The following is a 26,299-nucleotide window of genomic DNA, read 5'->3' as shown; positions in this document are numbered from 1 at the left end:
TTTATCATTATGTAGTTACCTTCTTTATCCCTTATTATAGCCTTTTGTTTTAAAGGCTATTTTGTCAGGTATAAGTATTGCTGCCCCAGCTTTTCTTTATTTTTATTTGCATGAAATATTGTTTTCCAACCCTTTACTTTCAGTCTATGTGCATCTTTTGTTCTGAGGTGGGTCTTATAGACAGCATATATATGAGTCTTGTTTTCTTATCCATGCAGCTGCCCTATGTCTTTTGATTGAAACATGTATTCTATTTACATTTAAGGTTATTATTGATACATACTTAATGATTATCATTTTATTCTTTAAACCTACATTCCTCTTTCTCTCAATTTCTTTTTTCCTTCTCTTTTTTTATACAGGATGCTTTAACATTCAGTACTGCTTTGTTTGTAATGAATTCATTGAGTCTTTTTTTGTCTAGGAAGCTTTTTGTTTCTCCTTCAATTTTAAATGTTAGCCTTGCTGGATAAATTGGTCTTATTTGTAAGTTCTTGTTTTGCATCACTTTGAATATTTCTTGCCAATCTTTTCTGGCCTGATATGTTTCTGTTGAGAAGTCAGATGTTATCCTTATCCTTATGGGGGCTCCTCAATAGTTAACTACCAGCCTTTAGTATCCTTTCTTTGTCTCTTACCTATGGCATTTTATGATACATCTTGGTTTAGGTCTACTTAAGTTCATCTTAATGGGACTCTCTGTGCTTCTTGATCTTGTGTGACTTTTTCCTTCATCAATTTAGGGAAATTTTTAGTTATAATTTTTTCAAACAAGTTCCCTATCTCTTCTTTTTTTTATTAATAATTTTATTTTTTTTAATGGGGTGACATCAATAAATCAGGATACATATATTCAAAGATAACAAGTCCAGGTTATCTTGTCGTTCAATTATGTTGCATACCCACCACCCAAAGTCAGATTGTCCTCTGTCACCTTCTATCTTGTTTTCTTTGTGCCCCTCCCCACCCCCTATCCCTCTCCCATTCCCCCCTCCCCGCCATAACCACCACACTCTTATCAATGTCTCTTAGTTTCACTATTATGTCCCACCTACGTATGGAACAATACAGTTCCTGTTTTTTTCTGATTTACTTATTTCGCTTCGTATCATGTTATCAAGATCCCACCATTTTGCTGTAAATGTTCCGATGTCATCATTTCTTATGGCTGAGTAGTATTCCATAGTGTATATGTGCCACATCTTCTTTATCCAGTCATCTATTGATGGGCTTTTTGATTGTTTCCATGTCCTGGCCACTGTGAACAATGCTACAATAAACACAGGGCTGCATGTGTCTTTACGTATCAATGTTTCTGAGTTTTGGGGATATATACCCAGTAGAGGGATTGCTGGGTCATAAGGTAGTTCTATTTTCAGTTTTATGAGGAACCACCATACTTTCTTCCATAATGGTTGTACTACTTTACATTCCCACCAACAGTGTATGAGGGTTCCTTTTTCTCCACAGCCTCTCCAACATTTGCTATTACCTGACATGCTAATAACAGCTAATCGAACAGGTGTGAGGTGGTATCTCATTGCCGTTTTGATTTGCATTCTCTAATAGCTAAAGAAGATGAGCATCTTTTCATATATCTGTTGGCCATTTGTATTTCTTCCTGGGAGAAGTGTCTATTCATATCCTCTTCCCATTTTTTTATTGGATTGTTTGTTTGTTTGTTGTTGAGTTTCATGAGTTCTTTGTATATTTTGGATATTAGGCCCTTATCTGAGCTGTTATTTGAAAATATCATTTCCCATTTAGTTGGCTTTCTGTTTATTTTGTTATCAGTTTCTCTTGCTGAGCAAAAACTTCTTAGTCTGATGTAGTCCCATTCATTAATTTTTGCCTTCACTTCTCTTGCCATTGGAGTCAAATTCATAAAATGCTCTTTAAAACCCAGGTCCATGAGTTGAGTACCTATGTCTTCTTCTATGTACTTAATTGTTTCAGGTCTTATGTTTAGATCTTTGATCCATTTTGAGTTAATTTTTGTACAAGGGGAGAGACTGTAGTCCAGTTTCATTCTTTTGCATGTGGCTTTCCAGTTTTCCCAGCACCATTTATTGAAGAGGCTTTCTTTTCTCCATTGTGTGTTGTTGGCCCCTTTATCAAAAATTATTTGACTATATATATGTGGTTTTATTTCTGGACTTTCTATTCTGTTCCATTGGTCTGAGTGTCTATTTTTCTGCCAATACCATGCTGTTTTGATTGTCGTGGCCCTATAATAGAGTTTGAAGTCAGGTATTGTTATGCCTTCAGCTTCATTCTTTTTCTTTAGGATTGCTTTGGCTATTCGGGGTTTTTTATAGTTCCATATAAATCTGATGATTTTTTGCTCTATTTCTTTAAAAAATGTCATTGGAAGTTTGATGGGAATTGCATTAAATTTGTATATTGCTTTGGGTAATATAGCCATCTTGATTATATTTATTCTTCCTAGCCAAGAACAAGGTATATTCTTCCATCTCATTATATCTTTTTCGATTTCCCTTAACAATGGTTTATACTTTTCATTATATAAGTCCTTTACATTCTTTGTTATGTTTATTCCTAAGTATTTTATTTTTTTTGTTGCAATCGTGAAGGGGATTATTCTTTTGAGTTCATTCTCAGTTGTTTCATTGTTGGCATATAGAAAGGCTATTGACTTCTGTATGTTAATTTTGTATCCTGCGACCTTACTGTATTGGCTTATTGTTTCTAGTTGTCTTTTTGTGGATTCTTTGGGGTTTTCGATGTATAGGATCATATCATCTGCAAAAAGTGATACCTTTACTTCTTCTTTTCCGATATGGATGCCTTTTATTTCTTTGTCTTGTCTGATTGCTCTGGCTAGAACCTCTAGTACCACATTAAATAAGAGTGGAGAGAGTGGACAACCCTGTCTTGTTCCTGATTTAAGGGGAAAAGCCTTCAGTTTAGTGCCATTTAATATGATGTTAGCTGATGGTTTATCATATATGGCCTTTATCATGTTGAGATATTTTCCTTCTATACCCATTTTGTTGAGAGTCTTAAACATAAAATTGTGTTGTATTTTATCGAAAGCCTTTTCTGCGTCTATTGATAAGATCATGTGGTTTTTGTTCTTTGTTTTGTTGATATGGTGTATTACGTTAACCGTTTTACGTATGTTGAACCATCCTTGAGATTCTGGGATGAATCCCACTTGATCATGATGTATTATGTTTTTAATATGTTGTTGTATTCGATGTGCTAGTATTTTGTTTAGTATTTTAGCATCTGTATTCATTAGAGATATTGGTCTGTGGTTTTCTTTTTTTGTGCCATCCTTGCCTGGTTTTGGTATGAGGGTTATGTTGGCCTCATAAAATGTGTTTGGAAGTATTGCTTCTTCTTCAATTTTTTGGAAGACTTTGAGTAGAATAGGAACCAAGTCTTCTTTGAATGTTTGATAAAATTCGCTGGTATAGCCGTCAGGGCCTGGACTTTTATTTTGGGGAGGTTTTTAATGTTTTTTTCTATTTCTTCTCTACTGACAGGTCTGTTTAGGCTTTCTGCTTCTTCTTGACTCAGTCTAGGAAGGTTGTATTTTTCTAGGAATTTATCCATTTCTTCTAGGTTGTTGAATTTAGTGGCATAAAGTTTTTCATAGTATTCTACAATAATTCTTTGTATATCTATGGTGTCCGTGGTGATTTCTCTTCTTTCATTTTGGATTTTTTTTAGATGAGTTCTTTCTCTTTTTTCCTTGATAAGTCTTGCCAAGGGTTTGTCAATTTTGTTGATCTTTTCAAAGAACCAGCTCCTTCTTCTATTAATTTGTTCTATAGTTTTTCTGTTCTCTAATTCATTTATTTCTGCTCTGATTTTTATTATCTCCTTTCTTTGGCTGGTTTTGGGTTGTCTTTGTTCTTCTTTTTCTAGTTCCTTAAGGTGGGAAGTTAAGTGGTTCACTTGGGCTCTCTCTTGTTTGTTCATATATGCCTGAAGTGATATGAACTTCCCTCTTATCACTGCTTTTGCTGCATCCCATAGATTCTGATATGTCGTATTGTCATTTTCATTAGTCTGTATATATCTTTTGATCTCTGCACTTATTTCTTCTTTGACCCATTCATTTTTTAAAAGTATGTTGTTTAGTTTCCACATTTTTGTGGGATTTTTTTCCTCTTTTTTGCAGTTGAATTCTAGTTTCAAGGCTTTATGATCAGAAAATATATTTGGTACAACTTCGATTTTTCTGAATTTGCTGATGTTGTTTTTGTGGCCCAACATATGGTCAATTCTTGAGAATGATCCATGTACACTGGAGAAAAATGTATACTCAGTCACTTTGGGATGAAATGTCCTGTAGATGTCTATCATATCCAGGTGCTCTAGTGTTTTGTTTAAGGCCACTATGTCTTTGTTGATTCTCTGTTTGGATGACCGATCTAGAGCCGTCAGCGGTGTATTGAGGTCTCCAAGTATGATTGTATTTTTGTCAGTTTTTGTTTTAAGATCAATAAGTAGCTGTCTTATATATTTTGGTGCTCCTTGGTTTGGTGCATATATATTAAGAATTGTTATGTCTTCCTGATTCAGTGTCCCCTTAGCCATTATGAAATGGCCATTTTTGTCTCTGAGTACTTTTCCTGTCTTGTAGTCAGCATTATCCGATATGAGTATTGCTACACCTGCTTTTTTTTTGGATGTTATTTGCTTGGAGTATTGTTTTCCAGCCTTTCACTTTGAATTTGTTTTTATCCTTGTTACTTAGATGAGTTTCCTGTAGGCAGCATACAGTTGGATTTTCTTTTTTAATCCATTCTGCTACTCTGTGCCTTTTTATTGGTGAGTTTAATCTGTTTACATTTAGTGTAATTATTGATACTTGTGAGTTCCCTATTGCCATTTTATATCTTGCTTTCTGTTAGTTTTGTGTCTTGTTTGATCCTTCTCTTTCGTTTTTCTATCTTTTGTTTTTATTTGATTGTATTCCATACATCTTTCCTCTGTTGCTATCTCTTTTATTTCATGTGCTTCTGTGGTGGTTTTTTCAATGGTGGTTACCTTTGAGTAATGAAAAGGGTCCCTACCCTGTTCATTGTAGTGAACTATTTTGTGAGTACTTTTGCACTCCATCGTCCTTTGCTACTGTTAATCTCCATCTTCTCCCCCTCTTTCTTTTTGTTGTTGTCACAGTATAAATTTGGTTTTGTTGTGTTCTTCTTGGAGCTTTTACTTGTGGCTCTGTTTTTTTTTTGTTCTTTGTATCTGATTGGAGAACCCCCTTTAGTAATTCCTGGAGTGGGGGTTTTCTGATGATAAATTCCCTCATCTTTTCTGTATCTGTGAATATTTTTATTTCTCCTTCATATTTGAAGGATAGCTTTGATGGGTATAGTATTTGTGGCTGAGAGTTCCTCTCTTTCAGGACTTTAAATATTGGGGTCCACTCTCTTCTAGCTTGTAGAGTTTCTGCTGAGAAATCTGATGATAATCTAATGGGCCTTCCTTTATATGTTGTATTCTTCTTTTCCCTGGCTGCCTTGAGAATTTTTTCTTTGCCATTGGTTTGTGTCAATTTTATTATGATATTCCTTGGAGTAGGTTTGTTGGGGTTAATAAAACTTGGAGTTCTGTTTGCTTCTTGAACTTGAGGCTTTAGTTCTTTCCACAGGCTTGGGAAGTTCTCATCTATTATTTGTTTGAGTATGTTCTCCATTTCATTTTCTCTCTCTTCTCCCTCTGATATACCTATTATTCTTATGTTATTCTTTTTGATGGAGTCAGATAATTCCTGTAGAGCTATCTCATTTTTTTTTAATTTTGAGTCTCTTTCTTCTTCTCTCTGTTGTGCCTCAAGTTGTTTGTCTTCTATTTCACTAATCCTCTCTTCTATCTGACCTGTTCTATTAGCTAAGCTTGTTACTTCGTTTTTCAGCTCGTGAATTGAGTTTTTAATCTCTTTTTTATTTGTTTTTATAGTTTCAATTTCCTTGGACATATATTCTTTGTGTTCATTGAGTTGTTTTCTGAGCTCCCTAAATTGCCTTTCTGTGTTTTCTTGTGTATCTCGGAGGATTTTTAGGATTTCTATCTTGAATTCTTTGTCATTTAGCTCCAAGGTTTCCAATATATTAAATTTTTTCTCCATAGATTTTTCCTCATCTAGCTGTGTTACCTCTCTTTCTTTTGTATCCATGATATTTGATTTTCTCTTCCTCAGTGGCATCTGAGGGTGGTTTTGTTGATAGTATTAATGAGATTTAATAAAGAATAAAAATTTAAAAAAAATAAAAAATAATAAAAAATAATAATAAAAAAATAAAAAATCGAAGAGTTGTTTTTTTTAAAAAAATTATTAATGAAATAAAGAAAAATAGAATAAAATAAAATAAAAATTAAAAAAAAGTAAATTATTCCCCCCCTCCTTTTTTCCTCTCTTCTCCTCTCCCCTCTTTCTTGAGAAAATCTTGTGGTGGACTGTGAATTATTACAAACAATGCCTGTGATGGAGGGCCTGAATTGGGGAAAAGTAATAAAGGGGCAAAAAAAAAAAAGAAAAAAAGAAAAAAAAGAGCGTATGGACCCACAAAAAGCAAATAAGGAAAAAATTTGGGTCAAGAATAAAATGATTTGCTTTTAGGTGTTGGTTGTCTAAGAGTTATGATGAGAGGAATAAGAGGAAAACGGAAAAATGGGCGGACAAATTAAAAAATTACTATTGTATTTAGTGTAACAAGAATTGGATAATATGGAGAGCCAGGGATGGGAGCACTGCTAGTGAGTTAAAAAGGTGAAGTAAAAACCCCCCAAAATGCCACAAACATAAGTTTGAGTCCCAGATAAGATAATTTGTTTGTTATTGAGGTTTGAATGAGAGGAGATGTAAAGGAGAAAGGAAGAAACTAATATAGAGGGAGAAAAGAAAGTGAGAGAGAGAGAAAAAAATAGGGAACCACTAAAAGAAGAAAAAAGAAAGGAGAGAGAGAGAGAGAGAGTTAAGGGTTTTGGAGTGCAACCCTCATAGAGAGAAAGGAAGAGAAGAGAAAAGATAATGGGAGATGTAACACTTATGGGTAGTGTAGTTCAAGGAGAGGAGAGAGTAAGACCGGTAGAGAGTTAATCGGCCAAATTGGAGGAGGAAAAAAAGTATCAAAAAGAAGATAAGAGAAAAAAACAAACAAATATAATAAAATGGGATAGGTTATAAATTCTGCAGATTATTCTTGATTTTGAGAGGTTATCTTCTTGCTTTTTCTTTTCTCTCCCTCTTCCTGGTCGGTGACTCTGTACCCCGGGTTCTGCCCCTTTGGCACGCTCAGGTAGAGGTTTGCAGTTGATAAGTCTCTATGGCAATGTCATGTATTGTGCTTTAGTCTCGTTGGCAGTCGAGGCTCATTAGCATTTATAGGCTCCGACAGTGATAGAGTCCGTGTTCCTGGAGCCTTTCTTCTAGTCTTTCCTTTCTCAATTAGTAGCCTGATAATCCAGCTATGGGGTTGCTGCTGCCTCTGCCTGGATAGTAAGAGGCTCAAAGAGCTGGCAACTCCCCACTCTATTTCCACTCAGCACAGGGCTCTGGGTAAGGCTCAGTCAGTCAGAGCTTCTAGCATAATCAGGCGGGCTTTCCGCCCACTCAAAGACCTCTGGCTCTGCCACTCTGTCCGGTAACACAGGCGGGCGCCCACTTCCGGGGCACTTGGAGGAAACTCTCACTCACTGTCTGCGACCAGGTTATCCGGCCAGCAGTCTCACGCTCTGAGTGAAACCCCCAACCACAGGGAAAAGTTGCAGCGTTGGAATTGAGTCTCGCTCCGTCCCCGTGCGCGGCTTTTGCAAGGCGCTAGGGCGGCCCGAGATTCCGCTTTGGCCCACACAAAGGCCCCTGACTCTGCCCCTCTGTGCGATAACATGGGCACGCACTGCCGAGGCACTCGGAGGATTCGCTCACTCCCTATCTGTGCGCGCAAACCAGGATATGAGGCTGGCTGCGTTTCCCTCTGAGTGAAACACCCTCCAGCACGGAAAATCTCCACCGTTGGAATTAGTTCTCACTCCCTCCCATGCGTGGCTTTCCCAGGGTGCTGGGGCTGCCCAGAGACTCTGCCCTTGGCCCACAGAAAGGCCTCTGACCCTGCCTCTCCGTAGGGCAACACGGGCACCCACTCTCGGGGCCTAGGAAGAAATCTCTCGCCACTAACTGTGCGCACGCCGACCAGGAGACCGGGTAAAATGGCCGCTCCGCTTGTTTTTCTTTGTTTGGGTTCGGCGCGAGTGTTAGCTTGTATTGCCCGGGTTGCCACAGGATCAGATTTTCCTCGCTTGGATCTCCGTGCCACAGCCTGGTTCAGCCGTTTGTGTCGCGGCCTGGATCTATTCACCCCCTTTGCCTGCCTCAGTTTCTATATTCACAGTTACCAGAGAAAGCCGCCCTGTTTAGGTTAGTAAGGAAGGTGGAGCATTTCTTACTTCCTATTTCCTTCAGGGTTTGATTATATATTTAGCCAATTTTTCACTCAATCATACCTTTGGGTGTATTGCGAAGCATCTGGAGGCTCCAAGTATAGGTTTTTCTGTTTCTGGTTGAAGATCTTGTTGAGTTTTGGGGGAGATTTATCGGTATTGCTTCCTACCCCGCCATTACTCTGACATCATCTCCCCTATCTCTTCTTTATTCTCTTCTCCTTCAGGAGCTCCTATGATGTAGATGTTGTTTTTCTTCATGTTGACACAGAGCTTTCTTAGAGTTTCCTCAGTCTTTTTAGCCTCTTTTCTTTTTGCTGCTCTACTTCTGTGCTTAAATTTATTTTGTCTTTTAAATTGCTGATTCAGTCCTCTGCTTCATCCAGCCCTCTGTTGATTCCTTCTAGTGCAGTCTTCATTCCTGATATTGTATTTTTCATTTCTGACTGGCTCTTTTTTATGATTTTAATGTCCTTTTCTGATGCTTGCTATATCTTTAAGTTTTTTGTTTTTTTTTAAATTTTTTTTATTTATTAATTTTAGAGAAGAGAGGGAGAGAGAGAGAAAGAGAGAGAGGAGAATCAGAGAGAGAGAGAAGTGGGGAGGAGCTGGAAGCATCAACTCCCATATGTGCCTTGACCAGGCAAGCCCAGAGTTTCGAACCGGCAACCTCAGCATTTCCAGGTTGATGCTTTATCCACTGCGCCACCACAGGTCAGGCCTATCTTTAATTTTTTATTGTGATCATTCGTTGTTGCTCTAAGATCCTTGAGTGGTTACTTCCATTTCATTTCATTCTTTTTCCCGGATTTCTCTTGTTGACTCATTTGGGTCATATTACTTTGTCTGCCAATTTTGTCTGTGTATTAGGTAGTGCTGTCCAACTTTGAAATTGTTGTGGGGTCGTTATGAGGAAGATGGGGTCAGTGGTACTGACCTCCAGGCCACTGAGTTCCTTGCTCTAGGAATGCTTCTTGAGGTAGTATTGACCCTCCTGTTGTATGTGAGTATTGAATACAATTGGTCTTTTTTGACTGTGGTTATCCTTTCAGGCCTGCTGGCTCTGAGGGTCAACCTTGACCAAGTGTATTAGACATTGTGCAATGTCTGTCCTGCTGGGCATATTTATTCTCTGCAGTGTCTGATGCCTGCTGGACTCTTCCTTTGGGCATGCTGATTATGTAGTTAGCTGAGTCTACTGTTAGTGCTGTCTGACACCTCTTACTGGCTGTATTGGTTCTGGGTCTTCTTGGGTTGGCATTAGCCATTGTTTGTAAACTGCTATGAGCTATCCGTCTGGAGCTACTGCTCTGTTCACTGTTTGTATCTGCATTTTCTGTGCCAGGGTAGTATGTGAGGGTCTAATCTATGTATAAGGATCAGCTTCCTCTGGCTTAGAGATGACAGCAGCTTCGTAAAAGTCCCAAGCTCCACAAGATTTTCCTCCACTTTTCAGCTGTTCCATCCATTTCCTCCTGAAGCTGTGTTGTCTTTCCATAGAGTCTTCTGTAGAAAGACTGTAGTGTGGGCTCAGACTGGCCTTACCCCACCGACCCCTCTACAAGTTGCAAGCTTGGTGGGTTAGGGCAGCTGAGGTTGGGAATACAATGTTAGTAGGACCCCCTACTTTATGGGCCTCTTGGTCAAGAGCTCAGTATGGGGAAAGTGGCCCCTACTCCAGAGCCTAATGCCTCGGACATTGCTGGATACTCAAATTCTCCTTCTCCCAAACAAGATGACCAGTGGGTTCAGATGGGGTGGGGCTGACAGTACCCTCTGAAGAAGTTCTTCCAGCTGGTGAGACCCTGGTCTCAGGGAGGAAGACTGGGAGAGTCCTGTCCTAGGGCTGACTGTGCCTCCCCCACGAAGTTGACTAAGACCCTCGACCAGACCCAACAATAGGCTTGTTGGGACCCTCACTTTAAATGTTTGTGCTCCGAGCCTCTCTCCCTTCCTCCTGTGGAATATAGCTCAGTGAGGCAGGATATCCAGCACCCAGGCTGGCTGACTATGAAGCTCCACCTTGTCCAATGTGCACGAGCCACTTTGTGCTGACCACAGAGAGCAAAACTTGCCCTAGCTGGGCTCTGTGTCATTTGGAGCCTCCCTTAGGACATGCTGCCAGAAAGTGTTTTTAGGTCCTGAACCAATGCTCTTTGCAGCTGGTGACTGGACGTACCTGGGTCTCCCTGGAGATAACTTGGGACAGAACAGTAAGGCACACTACCCATGAGTGGCCCTCAACAACATTCTTGTAGCTACAAGTAATCCAGTGTGTGGCTATCTTTTCTGGGCCCAGGTGCATATGGAAATACCAATCCGTACACCTAGGTTGGCTTTTACCCACACTGGGCCTGGGGTAAGGTCTGTCTGCTGGCTGCTTATTGGGCTCAGCTACTGAAATAAAATCTCTGGTAGAGTCTAGAGCCTGCATTAATTCAGGGATTTGAAAGGGTGTCGGGTGTGGCTTTGGCTACTCAGCTCCAGGTGTCAGTCTGTCCAGACATTTTTCCCAGACCTCAGTAGGATGTGGCCTCTGAGACCCAGAGGTGTGGTGTTCCTGCAGTCCAGACAGTGTTTAATGAGTCTCCTGTGAGTCAGAAGCACCATTCATAGAGTCAGGAGTGTATGTCTAAAAGCTCCAGCCTCAATGCCAGAAAACTGAGTCACTGACATGCCCTCTGCTTGCTAACTTCTCAGAACAGCCCAGTCTCCATGGGAGGGATAGGAGACTTCCAAGGTTGAGGCAGTTTCTTTCCCCCACATGCTGCCTCACAGAGGGGACTTCTCTGCCCAAGAGACATGGCCACTTCAGTATTGGACAATAATCAGCACAGGGCTTCCAGTGGCTGTCCTCTCCATGTCTCTCTCTGAGCCAACAACTTCACACTCTCCTCATGCAACTCCAGTCCTCTCAGCTCTCCCCAGATGAAACCCCAGGTAAGTGGCTGTGAACGAGATTTTCTGCGTGAGCCCTTTAAGACAAAGCCTGCATCTCTGACAGCTCTGTCTCTTTCTCACAGACAGAAACCTAGCTCTTTTCACCGCCAAATGTTGTGTGGCCCCTCTTCTAGGTTATGAGGTTCTAGAATTGGGGCTCTGGGTCTGGGGCTGAGGACCCACACCTCTCACCCACAGTAAGAGTTCCTCCAGACACTCAACTGCCACTCTCTCCTAGGAGCAGGACAGCCTTTTTCGCATCTCCTTCCTTCTTACCAGTCTTGGTGTGGCTTTTTCTGTGATCCTTGGTTGTAGACTCCTCTTCATTTAATACAGCAGTAGTCAATCTGGTCCCTACCGCCCACTAGTGGGTGTTACAGCTTTCATGGTGGGCAGTAGTGGAGCAACCAAAGTATAAACAAAAAGATAGATTTAACTATGGTAAGTTGTTTTATAAAGATTTATTCTGCCAAACTTAGTGAAAATCTGACATAAAGTACTTGGTAAGTAACTATTATTATATGCTTTAAATTGCTGTAACTCTGCTTTATAAATTTTATAAAGTAAAGTCACTTCCCTACTTTATAAATCACCATTACTGTGGAACCAGTGGGTGGTTAGAAAATTTTACTACTAACAGAGATACAAAAGTGGGCAGTAGGTATAAAAAGGTTGACTACCCCTGGTTTAGTACAAAGTTGGTTTTTCAAGATGATTGTACTTAAATTGTAATCCAATTAGGTTCTGAGAAGTGGCAGTTGGAACATCTACCTACTCCATCACCATCTTAGGGTATTCAAAAAGTCTTTTATTTTTATAGGGTAGAAAAAAATTCTTAGGTTTCCTTTTACAGTGCTGTCCATGCTATCTCGTGTGATGAGTGACCCCAAATATGGCAAGAATAATCAGTGTGGCTGATTTGTTCTTTTAACTTTCCAGAGCTCTCAGAGTTTTGGAATCACCTGGTTGTGTAACTACCATGATAATTACTTCAGTGCCTAGTTCTTCATGCCAGGAGATTATTTTATTCTTAAAAATTTTATAAAAATAAATTTTACAAATTCTTGCTTCTCCAAAAACTTTTCTCTTCACAAACAAAATAAATTTTATAAAATAAAAATAACAGTTTTCTTTACATTTATATTGCATTGGGAAGATCTTTTATTTTTAACTGTTCATGATTTTTTATTTCTAAATTTTATTTATTGATTTTAGAGAGAGGAGAGAAAGAGAGATAAAGGTGAGTGGGGGGAGGGAGGAGCAGGAAGCATCATCTCATAGTTGCTTCTCCAATGTGCCTTGACCAGGCAAACCCAGGGTCTCAAACCAGCAACGTCAGTATCCAGGTCAGCACCTTATCTACTGCACCACCACAGGTCAGCCAAGATTTTTTAAATTATGTAAAAAGATTAGTAGATTAGGAATGTAATGGAGCTGCTAGCAACTGTATCCTTTTACTTATCATCACTTCTACTTGGCACCCCTCTATCTTTTTTTTCTTCCTCTATCCCTATAGATTCAACCCCAGCTTGTTAGAAAGGAATATCATGATTCAAAATCCATGGGGCAACTCTTCCTGTGTCTTATTGCACAATATTGATAATATTACTGAATCTCCACACATGCTCTTTTTGCTGAAACTCAGTCAAAATTCTGGTAATAAGCTCTGGATTAGCATATTAAAAATATTAGCCATACTTTCAAAAGTAAACCAATTTTTAAAAAGTCTAAGTAAATTGAACTTTGTTTAAAAGAAAGGTGGAACATCAAAACTAATGGTAATGTGATAGTTACGATATACTTTACATTTGTTACACCTTTTTGAGGGTCAGTTTCCCTTCAAAAAGGAATGTAATTTTGTGATATATCTGGGATGATTTTTTGAAGTGTCAGTAGTGACCCTGGCTGGTTGGCTCAGTGGTAGAGTGTTGGCCTGGTTGTGTGGAAATCCCTGGTTCAAATCCCAGTCAAGTCACACATGAAAAGTGACCATCTGCTTCTCCACCCCTCCCTTTCCTTTCTTTCTCTCTCTCTTCCCCTCCCACAGCCATGGTTCGAAGGGTTCGAGTAAATTGCTCCAGGACTGAGGATGGCTTCATGGCCTCCCTCGGGCACTAAAACAGCTCAGTTGTCAAGCAGTGGAGCAGCAGCACCTGATGGGCAGAGCATGGCCCAGTGGTGGGCATGCTGGCTAAATCCTAGTTGGAGCACATGCGGGAGTCTGTCTCTGTGCCTCTCTGCCTCTCACTTAATTTACATAAATAAATACATACATAAGAATTGTCAATAGCAAGATATATTTTAAGCCAATTTTATTAAATTTGCAATAATGAGCTTTTCCAGTAGATGTCTCGAAAATGTTTCTAAGTAGAACAAGGAAGTTTGGCTTTTTTTTAATGACACAAAGAATAGGAATTTAAATTTAAATAATGTTAGATTATGGGGAGAAAAGAAAAACTTCTTTGCAAATCTGTTTAAAATAATTGAGTTAGTTTTAGTCAGATCTTTCATATAGAAAAAATGGTAAAAAAGAGAAAAAGGTAGTTTATAAAATCATGCATATATAAAATCTATCACAGATATTCTGAATGCTGAAAAAATGTAATTATGCATTGTTGGAACAAACTGGTTCCTGCCATATGTTATGAATAAATGAAAATATTTCAATTAGCATATATTGTGAAATAAATAAATTATATAAGAACTATTGTAACTAACATTTTTAAAATGGGGCTTTTCCAATAGATTAGTTTAAAATATTACTTCAATTAATATACAATAAAAGTTATATTTAAAACAAAAAACTCTATATTTCTTATATTTTTGTACATCTAATTCTTCCAAGTAGTGACTAATGCTTTCATCCTTGAGAAAGAACATTACCTCCTGCAAACATACTGCTCAATAAAATTATGAATCATTTAATCAAAAAAACTACCATGTAGTTTGAGTTTTTGTTGCTCCAAATTGTCCTTTTCTATTTAACTACTAATCAGTAAATTTTCATATATGTACTGAACTCCACCATGCAAGCATTCATTTAATATTGCAGAATCAGCTGGAAACTGAACTTGTCAAGCCACACAGGAAGCTTCCTGGTTCTAAGGGAGAGAGAACATGTTTCTTCATTGCCAAGTTGCCACTAATGACTTCCTCCATATGTCTCAGATGCCTGGAAGAAAAAGAAAAATAAGTATCTCAAATAACATCTGTTTAATTAAAAAAAAAAAGTAAGGAAAGAAAATTCACCTAATAAGGAAGCTGTTGCTCTTGACACTTGCCAACCTTGCTTGCTTCTCTAAGTCCTTGACCCACCAAGGTCGGAGTTTATAGTATTTATACAAGGAAAAAAAGAGTAACTGTATTGGGAGAAGAGGAAAAAGAAATTCCGTTTTTAACATATATTAAATTTTAATTTAAAAAAATCTGAAGTGAATAAATAAATGCCTTTTTGTCTCAGCTCCTATGTCTTAGAAAGGACCAAGAAAAAAAGACTTAGAAGGCTATGCCCCATGGGACAAAGCAAAAGTCTGTGCCTAAGTGCCAGATAAGATAGATTTCCCAGAAACCCTAGAATCTGCAGCAGTCCAGTAGCAGAGAATACATTTGGGAAGACAGCAAGATTGCTAAAATGAAAAAAATAAAAGAGCATCAATCAACCAGGAACTTGATCACACGAGAGTAACTGACTCCACTGTCAGAGATTCTATCTGCAATTCTCCACCAGCTAAATCCCCTGCAGTACATTGGAGTGAATTCAAGTATTAAACTTCCGTTAACAAACAGACCTAGAAAAAGATAATGCAAACTATTGAATTTGTTAAACAGGCATTTCAAGTTTTTAACACCCTTGGTGACCCCATCCAATGAATTCCAGTGAAAAGAGGCTTATATGACAACTGAATCCCAATGATCTTTGTATGATGCTTACTAGCTTTTTTTTCTTTTACTTAGGAATACAATTTCCTCACCTATTGCCTCCTAAAACAATTTAATTAATTAATTTTAAAAAAATGTAGCTAAGAGCAAATGTGAAGTGTAATGCACACACACAAGCACATTAGTTTTTGTTATTTGATAATTCAATTATTTTTCCAATTACATTTTCTTCTAAATCAATCATTTTAAAGCTCACAAAATTATGGAGAAAATTTTTTTATTTCATATATATTATTGTCATAGCCACAATGAACTACTCGGAGACCAGATGCAATGCTCCAAGGGGCCGAGGGGAGGCAACAGCCCCGGGCAGCAGACCAAAGGACTGAAGCCCTGTTCCCAGCCTTACCCAGATAGTTATTAGCTAGTATAAATTACTCGAGGAAGCAGATAGCAGAAGTTTTCAGGGAGTGATGTAAAGTGCAAGGAACATGCTGACTCCTACTCTCTGTTCTGAGAGCCTAAACATTTTCTGTTACTGAATCTTAACCTACTGTTTTGCTGTTTCCAGCACGGGGTCAGAGAGGCCCCTGGACTCTTGTCTGCTCAGGGCTTTCCCTCTAGCGTGCCTCACTGTCTCCAATTGTTTACCTTAACTCTGCAAGTCTTCACAACATATTCCTACATATTATGTTTTCACATAATGAGGAATGAATCACCAAAGATTAGTATTCAAGATAACTAAAGACTTTCACTCAATACTTCCATGTATTATTCTTTATCCCTGTAAATTTCTTTTTAAGAAAAATTCCTATCACTGATTTAATGTTTTCTTATTGTTTTAGTTTTTATTTCTAAACTGCTGATTTTCTCCAGTATGTCACTTTCTATTTCTATGTTTGCAATGCAATAGCATTTTTCCAGATCACATTAATGAAATTTATTTGAAACTCTTTGACCCTAAGGTCAATAGAAAATTAGACTTTAACTCTTTATTGACCCCATTTCTATTGCTTTCCTTTTTTCTTTTCTTTTCTTTTTTTTTTTAAGTGAGAGAGAGATAGACTTCCACATGTGCCCAGACTAGGCTCCACCTGGTAAGGCCCTTACAGGATGATGCTCTGCTCATCTGTGGCTATTGCTCAACAACCAACCTATTTTTAGTACCTGAGGCAGAAGCTCCACAAAGCTATTCTCAGTATCTGGGCCAACTCGCTGGAACGAATCAAGCCATGGCTGTGGGAGGGGAAGAGAAATAAGGGGGAGAAGGAAGGGTAGAGAAGCAGATGGGGAGGGGAGGGGAGAATTGAAACCAGAACATCTACATGCCCAGCTGATGCTCTACCACTAAGCCAATTGACCAGGGCCTACCTTCTTTCTATTCTTGACCTTGTATCCAGGTCATTTTTTACTTCTTGCACATTCAGGATCTTCCCTTGAATGGGTGGCTATAATGCTGATGGCCAAGGCCAAGCAGGTTCACATTGGATTCGGACAGATGGTAGAAAATCTGCAGAGCTGGAAAGCATTGGGCTGTTCCCATTTAATAAAGTCTCACAATGGCGGACAAGCACACAGGCAGGGGAAACCACCTCTCAGGCAAACAAACTGCAAAATAGCCCCTCACAGTGGCAGGCAGGCAATCCACGCATCCGCAATCCCCTTGAGCACAAGCGCCCATAGCCTTATATAGAACATACACACGTGGCACTTTCACATGCTCACGCACTAATCAGGCAAAGCGTTTACACCAGGTAACCCTGTGAGCAAACCTAACACAGCTGCTCCACAATGGCTTAGAGAGAACTAACTATGCGGATAAAAGTGCCCTCACTCAAATATAACTCTAGAAGACAAAATACCCTCCGTGTGTGTGTGTGTGTGTGTGTGTGTGTGTGTGTGTGTGTGTGATATTCTCTGCTTTGGCAGTCCTTAAATGGAGAAGGAAACTAATAAGTAAAATGCAGTGTTATAATCTTCACATTCAATATACAAAATGCAATACTTTATAAAAAGTGAGATAAAGAGATCTGATTTTATTAGAATATAATAATGCAATATAAAGTAATGCCTTACTCTTTATAATAAACCTGTGGCAAAGTGTTTTGAGCCTCTAGAAATAAAGCCTATGTAAAATGCTTGTGATTTTTATTGCAGTCACTCCACTTAAGTAAGGGTCTTGATTATGAGGATGGGGTGGGAAGAGACAGGGGCCATATTCAAACATTTAACAATTAATTCAGTTATTATTTTATATATCAAAAGATGTTCCAGACTAATTTTAGTAATTTATTATAAATTCTCAAATAATAATATGGAAAACTATGCACTGAAAACAATTAGTATTTACTAACAAGTAAACTAAAGTAAGCACCAAATGCTTTGATGATTCTGCCAAAACACTGACTGTCTATGTAGTACATGACATGGGCCAGCAAACTCTTAGTTCTGAAAATGTTTTTCAGACGTTACAATAGGAATTCCATTTATTATGTACTCTACAAGATATTTCCTTTTATTATGCATCCACAGTTAACTTGGAATAAGTTAATATTATAAAATATTTATAACTAATTTATCAGTTATCACACTTTATATATTTGCCAATAGGCATGGCTGTACTTCAGTATTTTAATAACTGGGAGGCCACATTAGTGCATACTAATTATGCAAAAATATGACGTTGGAGGTGGGGTATGTAGAATGTTGCTAAATAGGAATGAGGAGTAATAGCCTAGGTTTTTAAGAGAAAGGGCCTTTCATTTCTGAGACATTCAAAAATTGTCAGTGGGCTCTAGATTTGACTGCTGAAAATGTGGGTCAAACACTCTTCACATGCTTCCAGGCTTCGCAATACATATTCAGGGATCTTGTGTCATGACAATAGAGAGAATGAAATTACCATCTGAGAGACTTGTCGGACTGTGAAGACACCTTCCACCCTACCCCACATCACTACTTCTTATAAAGGGTCACTTCACTGGGGAAGAATAGGAGACTCAAGGTTTTCATTCATTAGAGTTTTAATAAGTCATGTCTTTAAGATATACTCTTTTTGTCAACAAGCATGTGTGGCTGTTTAAAAATCTATAAAGATCAATTTCTGGATTGCAATTTTAATATAAAAATATCTGGTATTTTAAATAATGAATTAACTTATTAGAATTAGAAAATTTTGCAGTTTGTTCTAAATCAATGCTTCTTAAGCAAGGTGATACCTCAATATTACCTGCAGGATTTAAAATATATATATGCGCTTAGCTCCTCAGAACAGCTCTTCTGAATCAGAGTCTTCAGGTGGGCGAAGGGAAAGAATGTTGACACTTCCAGTGTTTCAAAGTTTACAGGTGCCTCTGATTTCCATCCATGGTGAAAAACCTCCATTCTAAAGCAGTGTTTAAAAAATCCATAACATGTGGTGGAAGTTAATGATAGAAAAGGAAATCTTCCTGGTAGCTTTGTGTATCATAAAACAGTATAGTCTTTGTTTATTACTGTAAGTACGTATTGCTTCCTAACAAAATACCTGCTATCAAGTGATGGTATGTGTATGGGCAGTGGCTGCCACCGTCGTGGCCATGCAAGTTCACATTGGATTCAGGCAGACAGTAAAGAAACAGTGAAGCCAAAAAGTGGTGGGCCATTCCATTTATTAAAGTAGAGTGGATGAGCAAACACACAGGGAAAAATGCTTCCCTCTCACTCAGGGCTCCCAAAGCCCTGACACATTCTCCGGTTCCACAACCAGGAGAATCTCCTCTGGTCCCTCCTAGAACCAAGGGCCCCAACCAGCCTCAGTGGAGCTCGCAAAGCCCCTCAGCACTCTGCATCTGCACTCCTTCTTCTCTCTCTGCAAACATGGCTTCTTTCTGCCTCTTCTCCTTCTCTGTGAAACAGGCTGGGATCAATCAAAAATTCTCTCCTGCGACCTAACTGTATTGGTTCATTGTTTCTAATAGTCTTTTTGTGGAGTCTTTGGGGTTTTTAATGTCCAGGATCATATCATCTGCAAAAAGTGAAACCTTTACTTTTTCTTTCCCAATATGAATGCCTTTTATTTCTTTCTCTTATCTGATCACTCTGGCTAGAACTTCCAGCACTATGCTGAATAAGAGTGGAAAGAGTGGGCAGCCTTGTCTTGTTCCTGACTTTAGAGGAAAAGTTTTCAGTTTTTTGCCATTTAATATGATGTTAGCTGATGGTTTGTCATAAATGGCCTTTATTATGTTGAGATATTTTCCTTCTATACCTATTTTGTTGAGTGTTTTAAACATAAAATGATGTATTTTATCAAATGACTTTTCTGCATCTAATAAGTAAATCAGAAAAAACTAAGAACTGTATGATTCCATACATAGATTGAGACTCATGGACATAGATTGAGACTCATGGACATGGATAAGAGTGTAGTAAATCAGAAAAAACTAAGAACTATATGATTCCATACATAGGTTGAGACTCTTGGACATGGATAAGAGTGCAGTGATTACCAGGGGGAGGGGAGGGGCATAAAGAAAACCAAATAAAAGGTGACAGAGGACAATTTGACTTTGGGTGATGGGTATACTACATAATGAAATGTCAAAATGATCTGGAGATGTTTTCTCTGAATCTATGTACTCTAACTGATCAATGTCACCTCGTTAGAATTAATTGTCTAAATAAAATTTAAAAAGAAATTCTCTCCCAGCAAATCTTAGCAAAACAATGGCTCCTCCCAACCAGGAATGAAATCTGCAATTTGCAATCAACTGCCCTGCTCTGAGGGCAAGCACACATGTGGCCTCCCAGCACCATTTTGTAACAATAAAAGTGAGCAAACTCAAAAAATACAAATTTTACAAACTCATTTGCCCAACACTATGCCTTTTAATGCAGCAGCTCTTTTTTTATTCCTATATTCTAGCTCCAAAAGGTAACCAGTAAGAACATGAAAAGACCCTTTGTTCATCCAGTTAAACCCATTGTTCCCTTTGCTATAAATAGTTACCAGTCTGTATCCTGAACACTCTTTCACTGCTAAGAGAAATGAAGAAGGTAGTGAGGTGGGAAGCTGCTAAGGAAGGTTAATTTTTACATCCTACTCCGGTGGTTCTCACACTTTAGTGTATATACATTGGGATTACCTAGAGAGCTGTTTAAACCAAAAATAGCTGTCCCACTTCAGAGTTTTTAAAATGAAGAGGTGGGGGTGGGGCCTGGAAGTTGCATAGTTAAAAGTCCCCAACTGATGTTAATATGGCTGATTCAAGGACGCTGGTTTGAGAACTATCATTCTACCCGCTTGGTAGGCAGATTTTAGTTGCCAGAAAAATGCTTTATTATGATCATCTAAAGAGGAATTTTTATTTTAAAAATGTATGCAATTATTTAATAGATATATTTGTATGAAATAATTTGAATTTAGGCTATAAGAACTTTATTACTAGGACTTAACAGAAAATTAACATTTTCCACCACATATTGATACCCCCAAATAAGTACACTTTTTCCTAAGTGCAGATTGTCTTCTTTCACCAAATAAATCAACAATTATGTAGGACTTTTTATAATACAGCTGGGAGAGGGGGAAGAAACAAAATTAAAACAAGAACCTTGGACATGAATGGAAAATTCATTAATTTAGCTCAGCACTCTGAAGAAAGACAATGCAAAATTTAACCTAACAATAGAGAATAACTCAAATTAGTGCCAAATATATCTTCTCTGGTGTGGAGAGGCTTTAGTGTTATTGTCACAACCATATATGCCTTAGAGAACATATTTATCGTGCGCCAGAGGTGCAGTTTCATTGGTACATAATTTCACATGGGAAGAAGTACAGACACCAAACACTTGTTTTCTCACGTCTGATATGCAGATGTCAATGAGTATAATTTTGTTCATTAGAAGTCTGAAAATTACAGACATACATTACTTAATATGTTCAATAATTTTAATGTCTTTCTTTATATTGTTTTCCCCAGTGAAAAATAATATTGCCATTTAAAATATTACTTGAGGCCCTGGCCAGTTGGCTCAGTGGTAGAGCATCAGCCAGGCATATGGATATCCTGGGTTCAATTGCAGGTCAGGGCACACAGCAGAAATGCCCATCTGCTTCTCCACCCCTCCCCCTCTCACTTCTCTCTCTCCCCATCCTACAGCCATGGCTGGATTAGAGCAAGTTCGCCCCAGCACTGAGGATGGCTCCATGGCCTCCGCCTCAGGTGCTATGAAATGCTTGGTTGTTCAGCAACTCCCCCCCCATGGGCAAAGCATCTCCCCCTAGTGGGCTTGCAGGGCTGGATCCCTATCTGGGATCATGAACATCAGTCTGTATTCTGAACACTCTCTTGCTGCTAAGAGAAACAGAGCCAAGAGAAATGGAGTCTGTCTCTGCCTCCCTTCCTCTCACTGAATAAAAAAATAATTACTTGACTCATGGAAAACGGGAAGCAATTTTTTAACAAAGATATTTAGTTTATAAGACTTTCTACTTTTCTGATTTGTCATCAATGTTACAGGTTGATACCCTTGTGGTGTGTTCTGTAATAGTTTAATTTTACTTATCGTTCTTACGATTTGAGCCTATGTGTTTCTTAAAAATCTGGGAAAAACCAGTTATGGGGCACTAGTACTTACTGAGGTGTTCTTTCCGTAAGGAACCGGTAGCTCTCACTTATTTTCAAGCAGATACTAGTTGGAAATTGCATTGTTAAACAAGCAGCTGTTGTGGCAGACAACTTATAAAACTGCTACAGCTCTTATCACAGCTGATTTTAAAGTCTCCTCAATTATGCAGGCAGTTTATGCCTGCCACTTTAGTTTCCCTGAACTACCAACAATTTTTGTCTAAAAGGAGACCTGAGTATTTTTTTTCAGAACACAATTTGCGCTTCCCAAATCAGCATGGTAGCACCTTGTGCTACAGGTAGGGACGGAGCAGTTTACTTCGCTATCGTCATTGCATGCTTCAGTAGACGGAGGAAAGAATGTCAGCCACATTATTATCAGGACCAGAAAAAATGAGGCAATGCCAATGTTTAATGCTCTCCTCTCTTTTCGCATCTGTCTAGCCCAGGAACAGCAGAACTTGATACACACCAACCAGGCTGAGAGTCACGCAGCTGTTGATGGAGAGATGGCCCAGCAGAAGCGGCAACAGCAGCAGCAAGATTGTGGTGACCCAGGTCAGAGATTACAATTACTATCATCCCGAACCCAATTATTGCCAACGCTATTTATGACAACTTCCAAACCAGAAATCACTGGGCTGGCAAATGTTTGTTGACAATGCGCTTACATACTTCTGAACCCTTTTCTGTTGGTGCTGCACGTGGGGAAGATGTGTGGATGAGGTGCAGGTCCCCAGCCCCAAGGACCATGTGTAATAACTGACGCTGTATGTGCAAACACAGAAGGAGAATAAAAACGCTGCCATCAAGGTTGTAAGGAAAGAACAGGATTCCAAAATAAAATTACACCTTTGTCCTCCAAAGAGTGCAATCATGGAAGAATGCTGACACGGAGGGAATGGCTAGGAAGTCTTCCTTATGGGTAATAGCGACCACTAAGGGGTGTGGATCACTGACTAGGGAAAATTATTGTCACTGGGAACCCACCAGAATCTACCGTTGATCCAGTGTTGTCCTATTATGTAATTTCTCATCTTTCTAATCATAAATAGCTTACCATTTCTCTAAAAGCCTAAAGTTTACTTTATCTCTTAGAAACACATGTTGGCTACTGATTAAAACATGTCTTCACTGTATTTAACATAGTCATATAAAAGCAGGCACTCAAATCAAGAAGTGTAACTTAAGAGGATCTCTTTAAGAATGCAGGAGAATATATCTTAGAAACGGTACTCTAATTCTTTAAGGAGTTGAAATTCATTATATTTATAAAATATCAAAAAATCCCCTTTGAAATATTGAAGTGCATTTGAAAAGACATGAAAAGTATCATTGCTATATAAAATGATTTAAACTGAAATTTATCTCTCATTAAAGAATGCCTCAGTAAAGCATTAAATTCTCAGAATATAAATACCTCTACATCACTACATATATATAAGTATACAGCTACACATATTTAATGTTGGATCATTGGATTTGTAAGCAGAAGATGAGGCATCAGTTCTGTAACCTCGAGAAAGTTATTTTGGTTTTCTGACCCTAAATTTCTTTTATCTATTGAGATTGTGGCAAAAAATTATTTGAGGTTAAAGAAAAGAAACTGAATATTTGGGTGTAGTTAAAAGATTTAGAAATCTAATCAATCTAATCTATTATGATATGTTTTACAAATTTCTACCCCTAAATAGTATAAAATTCAGGTGCCATTTGCTACCTGTATATAGCCTATACTTTGAAATACAGTGTGTCCGTAAAGTCATGGTGCACTTTTGACCAGTCACAGGAAAGCAATAAAAGATGATAGAAATGTGAAATCTGCACCAAATAAAAGGAAAACTCTCCCAGTTTCATACCTATTCAGTGAAGTTCGATGTGGGCTCACAGATTTTTTAGGGTTCCTTAGGTAGTTATCCTGTATAGCCTCTACAGACTCATCACTGACTGATGGCCTACCAGAACGGGGTTCCTCCACCAAACTGCCGGTTTCCTTCAACTGCTTATCCCACTGAAGTAATGTTATTCCTATGTGGTGGCACTTCCTTATAAACGTGCTGATATTCACGTTGCACTTTGGTCACAGATTCGAATTTAGCGAGCCACAGAACATGCTGGACTTTCCTCTGTACCATCCACATCTCAACTGGCATGGCCATGGGCTGCTCCGCTATATACACGGTGTTATCTGCGCACACGCACATGCTGCCACATCATCCTACAGAAACTGGGAGGGTTTTCCTTTTATTTGGTGCAGATTTCACATTTCTATTGTCTTTTGTTGCTTTCCTGTGACCTGTCAAAAGTGCATCATGACTTTACGGACATACTGTATAAACTTCAAACTTGATTTATTTGAATCACCTTTAAACCTATAATAAAATTTGAAAAGTTTTAAATACATATTTTTTAATGTTTCAATTTTCTCTCCTACATTCAGCTGTGACACAAAAAATGAATGACCAGATATACCACCAGGAAGTGAAATTGACCTTTCTGCAGAAGAAGTTTGACGATATTTCTTTGGCTGTGACTGATGTAAGGAACACATGTTCTTCCCTAGAAGAGAAAATCAATGAAGAAAAAGGCAGGGAATTCCAATCTTTTCTAAAAGGTAAAAGTAAAACAAAAATTACTCATTCAGTTAAGACAAAAGGCAAATAGCTCATTTATCTTTTTTCATATCACTTTGGTATCTTTGCTTTACATTGGATGGTATATAAGTCAAATACAGATACTTTTAAAAGGGAAAAAGAGAGAAGGGGGGTACATTTGGGGTGAAAAAATTAATAAATAAAAAGATTTTAAATCATCAAAATTTTTAAATAATTTGAAATATCTATTTTTTACTATATAGTCAAATATTTGACTGAATTTTCATCTGATTTAATGACATTGTGTACCTAGTTGTAGCAGAACTATATTTCCTTATAGTTAAAAGAAATTTAACTATGAGCTATATTATATTTATTTTCATTGTGGTTTACAGTTCAAGATAAGGATGAGGTTAAGGAATTATTTCCACAGTAGCTAGACAGGGGTTCCTCGGGTTACGACAGTTCTGTTCCTACAAGAGTGAAGTAACACAAATTTGGTGTAAGTCAAAACACACCCTACCCTAAGACACTTATCTATCCTAACACAGTAGTAAATCATAATCTAAAATGTAAAAACACAGCTAAGCCACAGAAAAAGTAAAAGGGCATAAATATACTGTACTGTACACTGTACTGTAGTAACAGAACAAATGACAAAAAAATGAGTATAAAAATATTCCTTAGCTTTATTCCTGTGGTTGGCTTGCACACTGGAAGGGGCATTGCAAGGTGGGAGAGAGTGACCTACTGGGAGGAGGAAGCTGGAGAAGCAGGAGAACCTGCAGAAGGTGCTGGAGACACTGGGTCAGGTGAATCAGGATTGCCTAAGGAACATGCAGGAGATGCTGGAGATGATTCTACCTGTACTACAGGTGTTTCATCTTGAGAAGCAGCTGATGTGGAGGCTACAGGATCTGTTGCAGGCCTCCCTACCTTTCTAATTAATTGTTCCAGGCTAGTCTGAAAGGTTGATGACTTCCAAAATCTGCCTATAGCATTTCAAGGCATCCATAACAGCTCTGTTGACCTTACTGAATCTGTCATTGCTGGGGTCTTCAGTCTGAAATTTTGCCAACCCATCTTCTACCATAGAAAAACCTTATGCCAAACCCTGGGTAGTAAATCCCTTGGATTCTGCAGTTTCTATCTCTTCCTCTTCAATCAGCTGCTTCTCCAGTTGAATGAGGTCCTCAGCAGACAGCTCCTCTCCATGTGATGCCAGTAGCTCTGTGACATCCATCATGATAGCTTTCCTCTTCTTCAAAGCACTACCATCTGAAGACTCTGACTTGCATTTAGGAGCCATGATAAGGGCCAAAAAGTCATCAAAGAAAGCCACTCAAATGTAACACATGTGCTTTTAACAGTCCAAGATGGCATAGGTAAGTGTACTGGGGGACTCCAACTCCCTCACTCATATGCCATGTTACTGCGTATTCTTCTGCCATGCACAAACGAACTAGTTTGCCCACATAGTCCCTAAGTACAACACTAATGGTGTAAGCAGAAATATTCATGTCTCAATTTTTTAAAGTTTTTATGGGAGTGAGCATCATAAACTCAAAACGTCATATGTCAAGACTGTTGCAACCCAAGGACCTCCTGTACATTGTGGTCTCAATAGTATTGATGAAGAGATTAAGGACAAATCTAAAGTGCATTATTATCCCAGAAATTACTTAGATCCTGAACTATAATCAATAAAATACATCCTAAAACATCTCAAGTCAGAGGAATAATAATTTCGTCATAAATGTGAATCAGCTTTGTTTTAATTTTGTGCTTTTAAATCAGTAACCTGTATTTTTTTCTGGAGGTTCTATGAAAACACTCTATTTCCTGATA

At 38.4% G+C, this 26,299-nt stretch overlaps 1 protein-coding gene across 1 annotated transcript in view; it reads left to right on the top strand.

Moving 5' to 3' along the window:
• MMRN1 (multimerin 1) overlaps positions 1-26,299 on the top strand; it is a 92,199-nt gene that overhangs the window by 50,791 nt on the left and 15,109 nt on the right. The window contains exons 4-5 of the mRNA XM_066232514.1: positions 22,302-22,415; positions 24,298-24,471. Of these exons, the coding sequence (XP_066088611.1) occupies positions 22,302-22,415; positions 24,298-24,471 (288 nt within the window). The remainder of the gene's footprint in view (positions 1-22,301; positions 22,416-24,297; positions 24,472-26,299) is intronic.

Source organism: Saccopteryx bilineata, chromosome 5 (assembly GCF_036850765.1).
Source record: "Saccopteryx bilineata isolate mSacBil1 chromosome 5, mSacBil1_pri_phased_curated, whole genome shotgun sequence".
NCBI classification, from domain to species: Eukaryota; Metazoa; Chordata; class Mammalia; order Chiroptera; family Emballonuridae; genus Saccopteryx; species Saccopteryx bilineata.
This window is presented reverse-complemented; position numbering and strand designations above follow the sequence as displayed.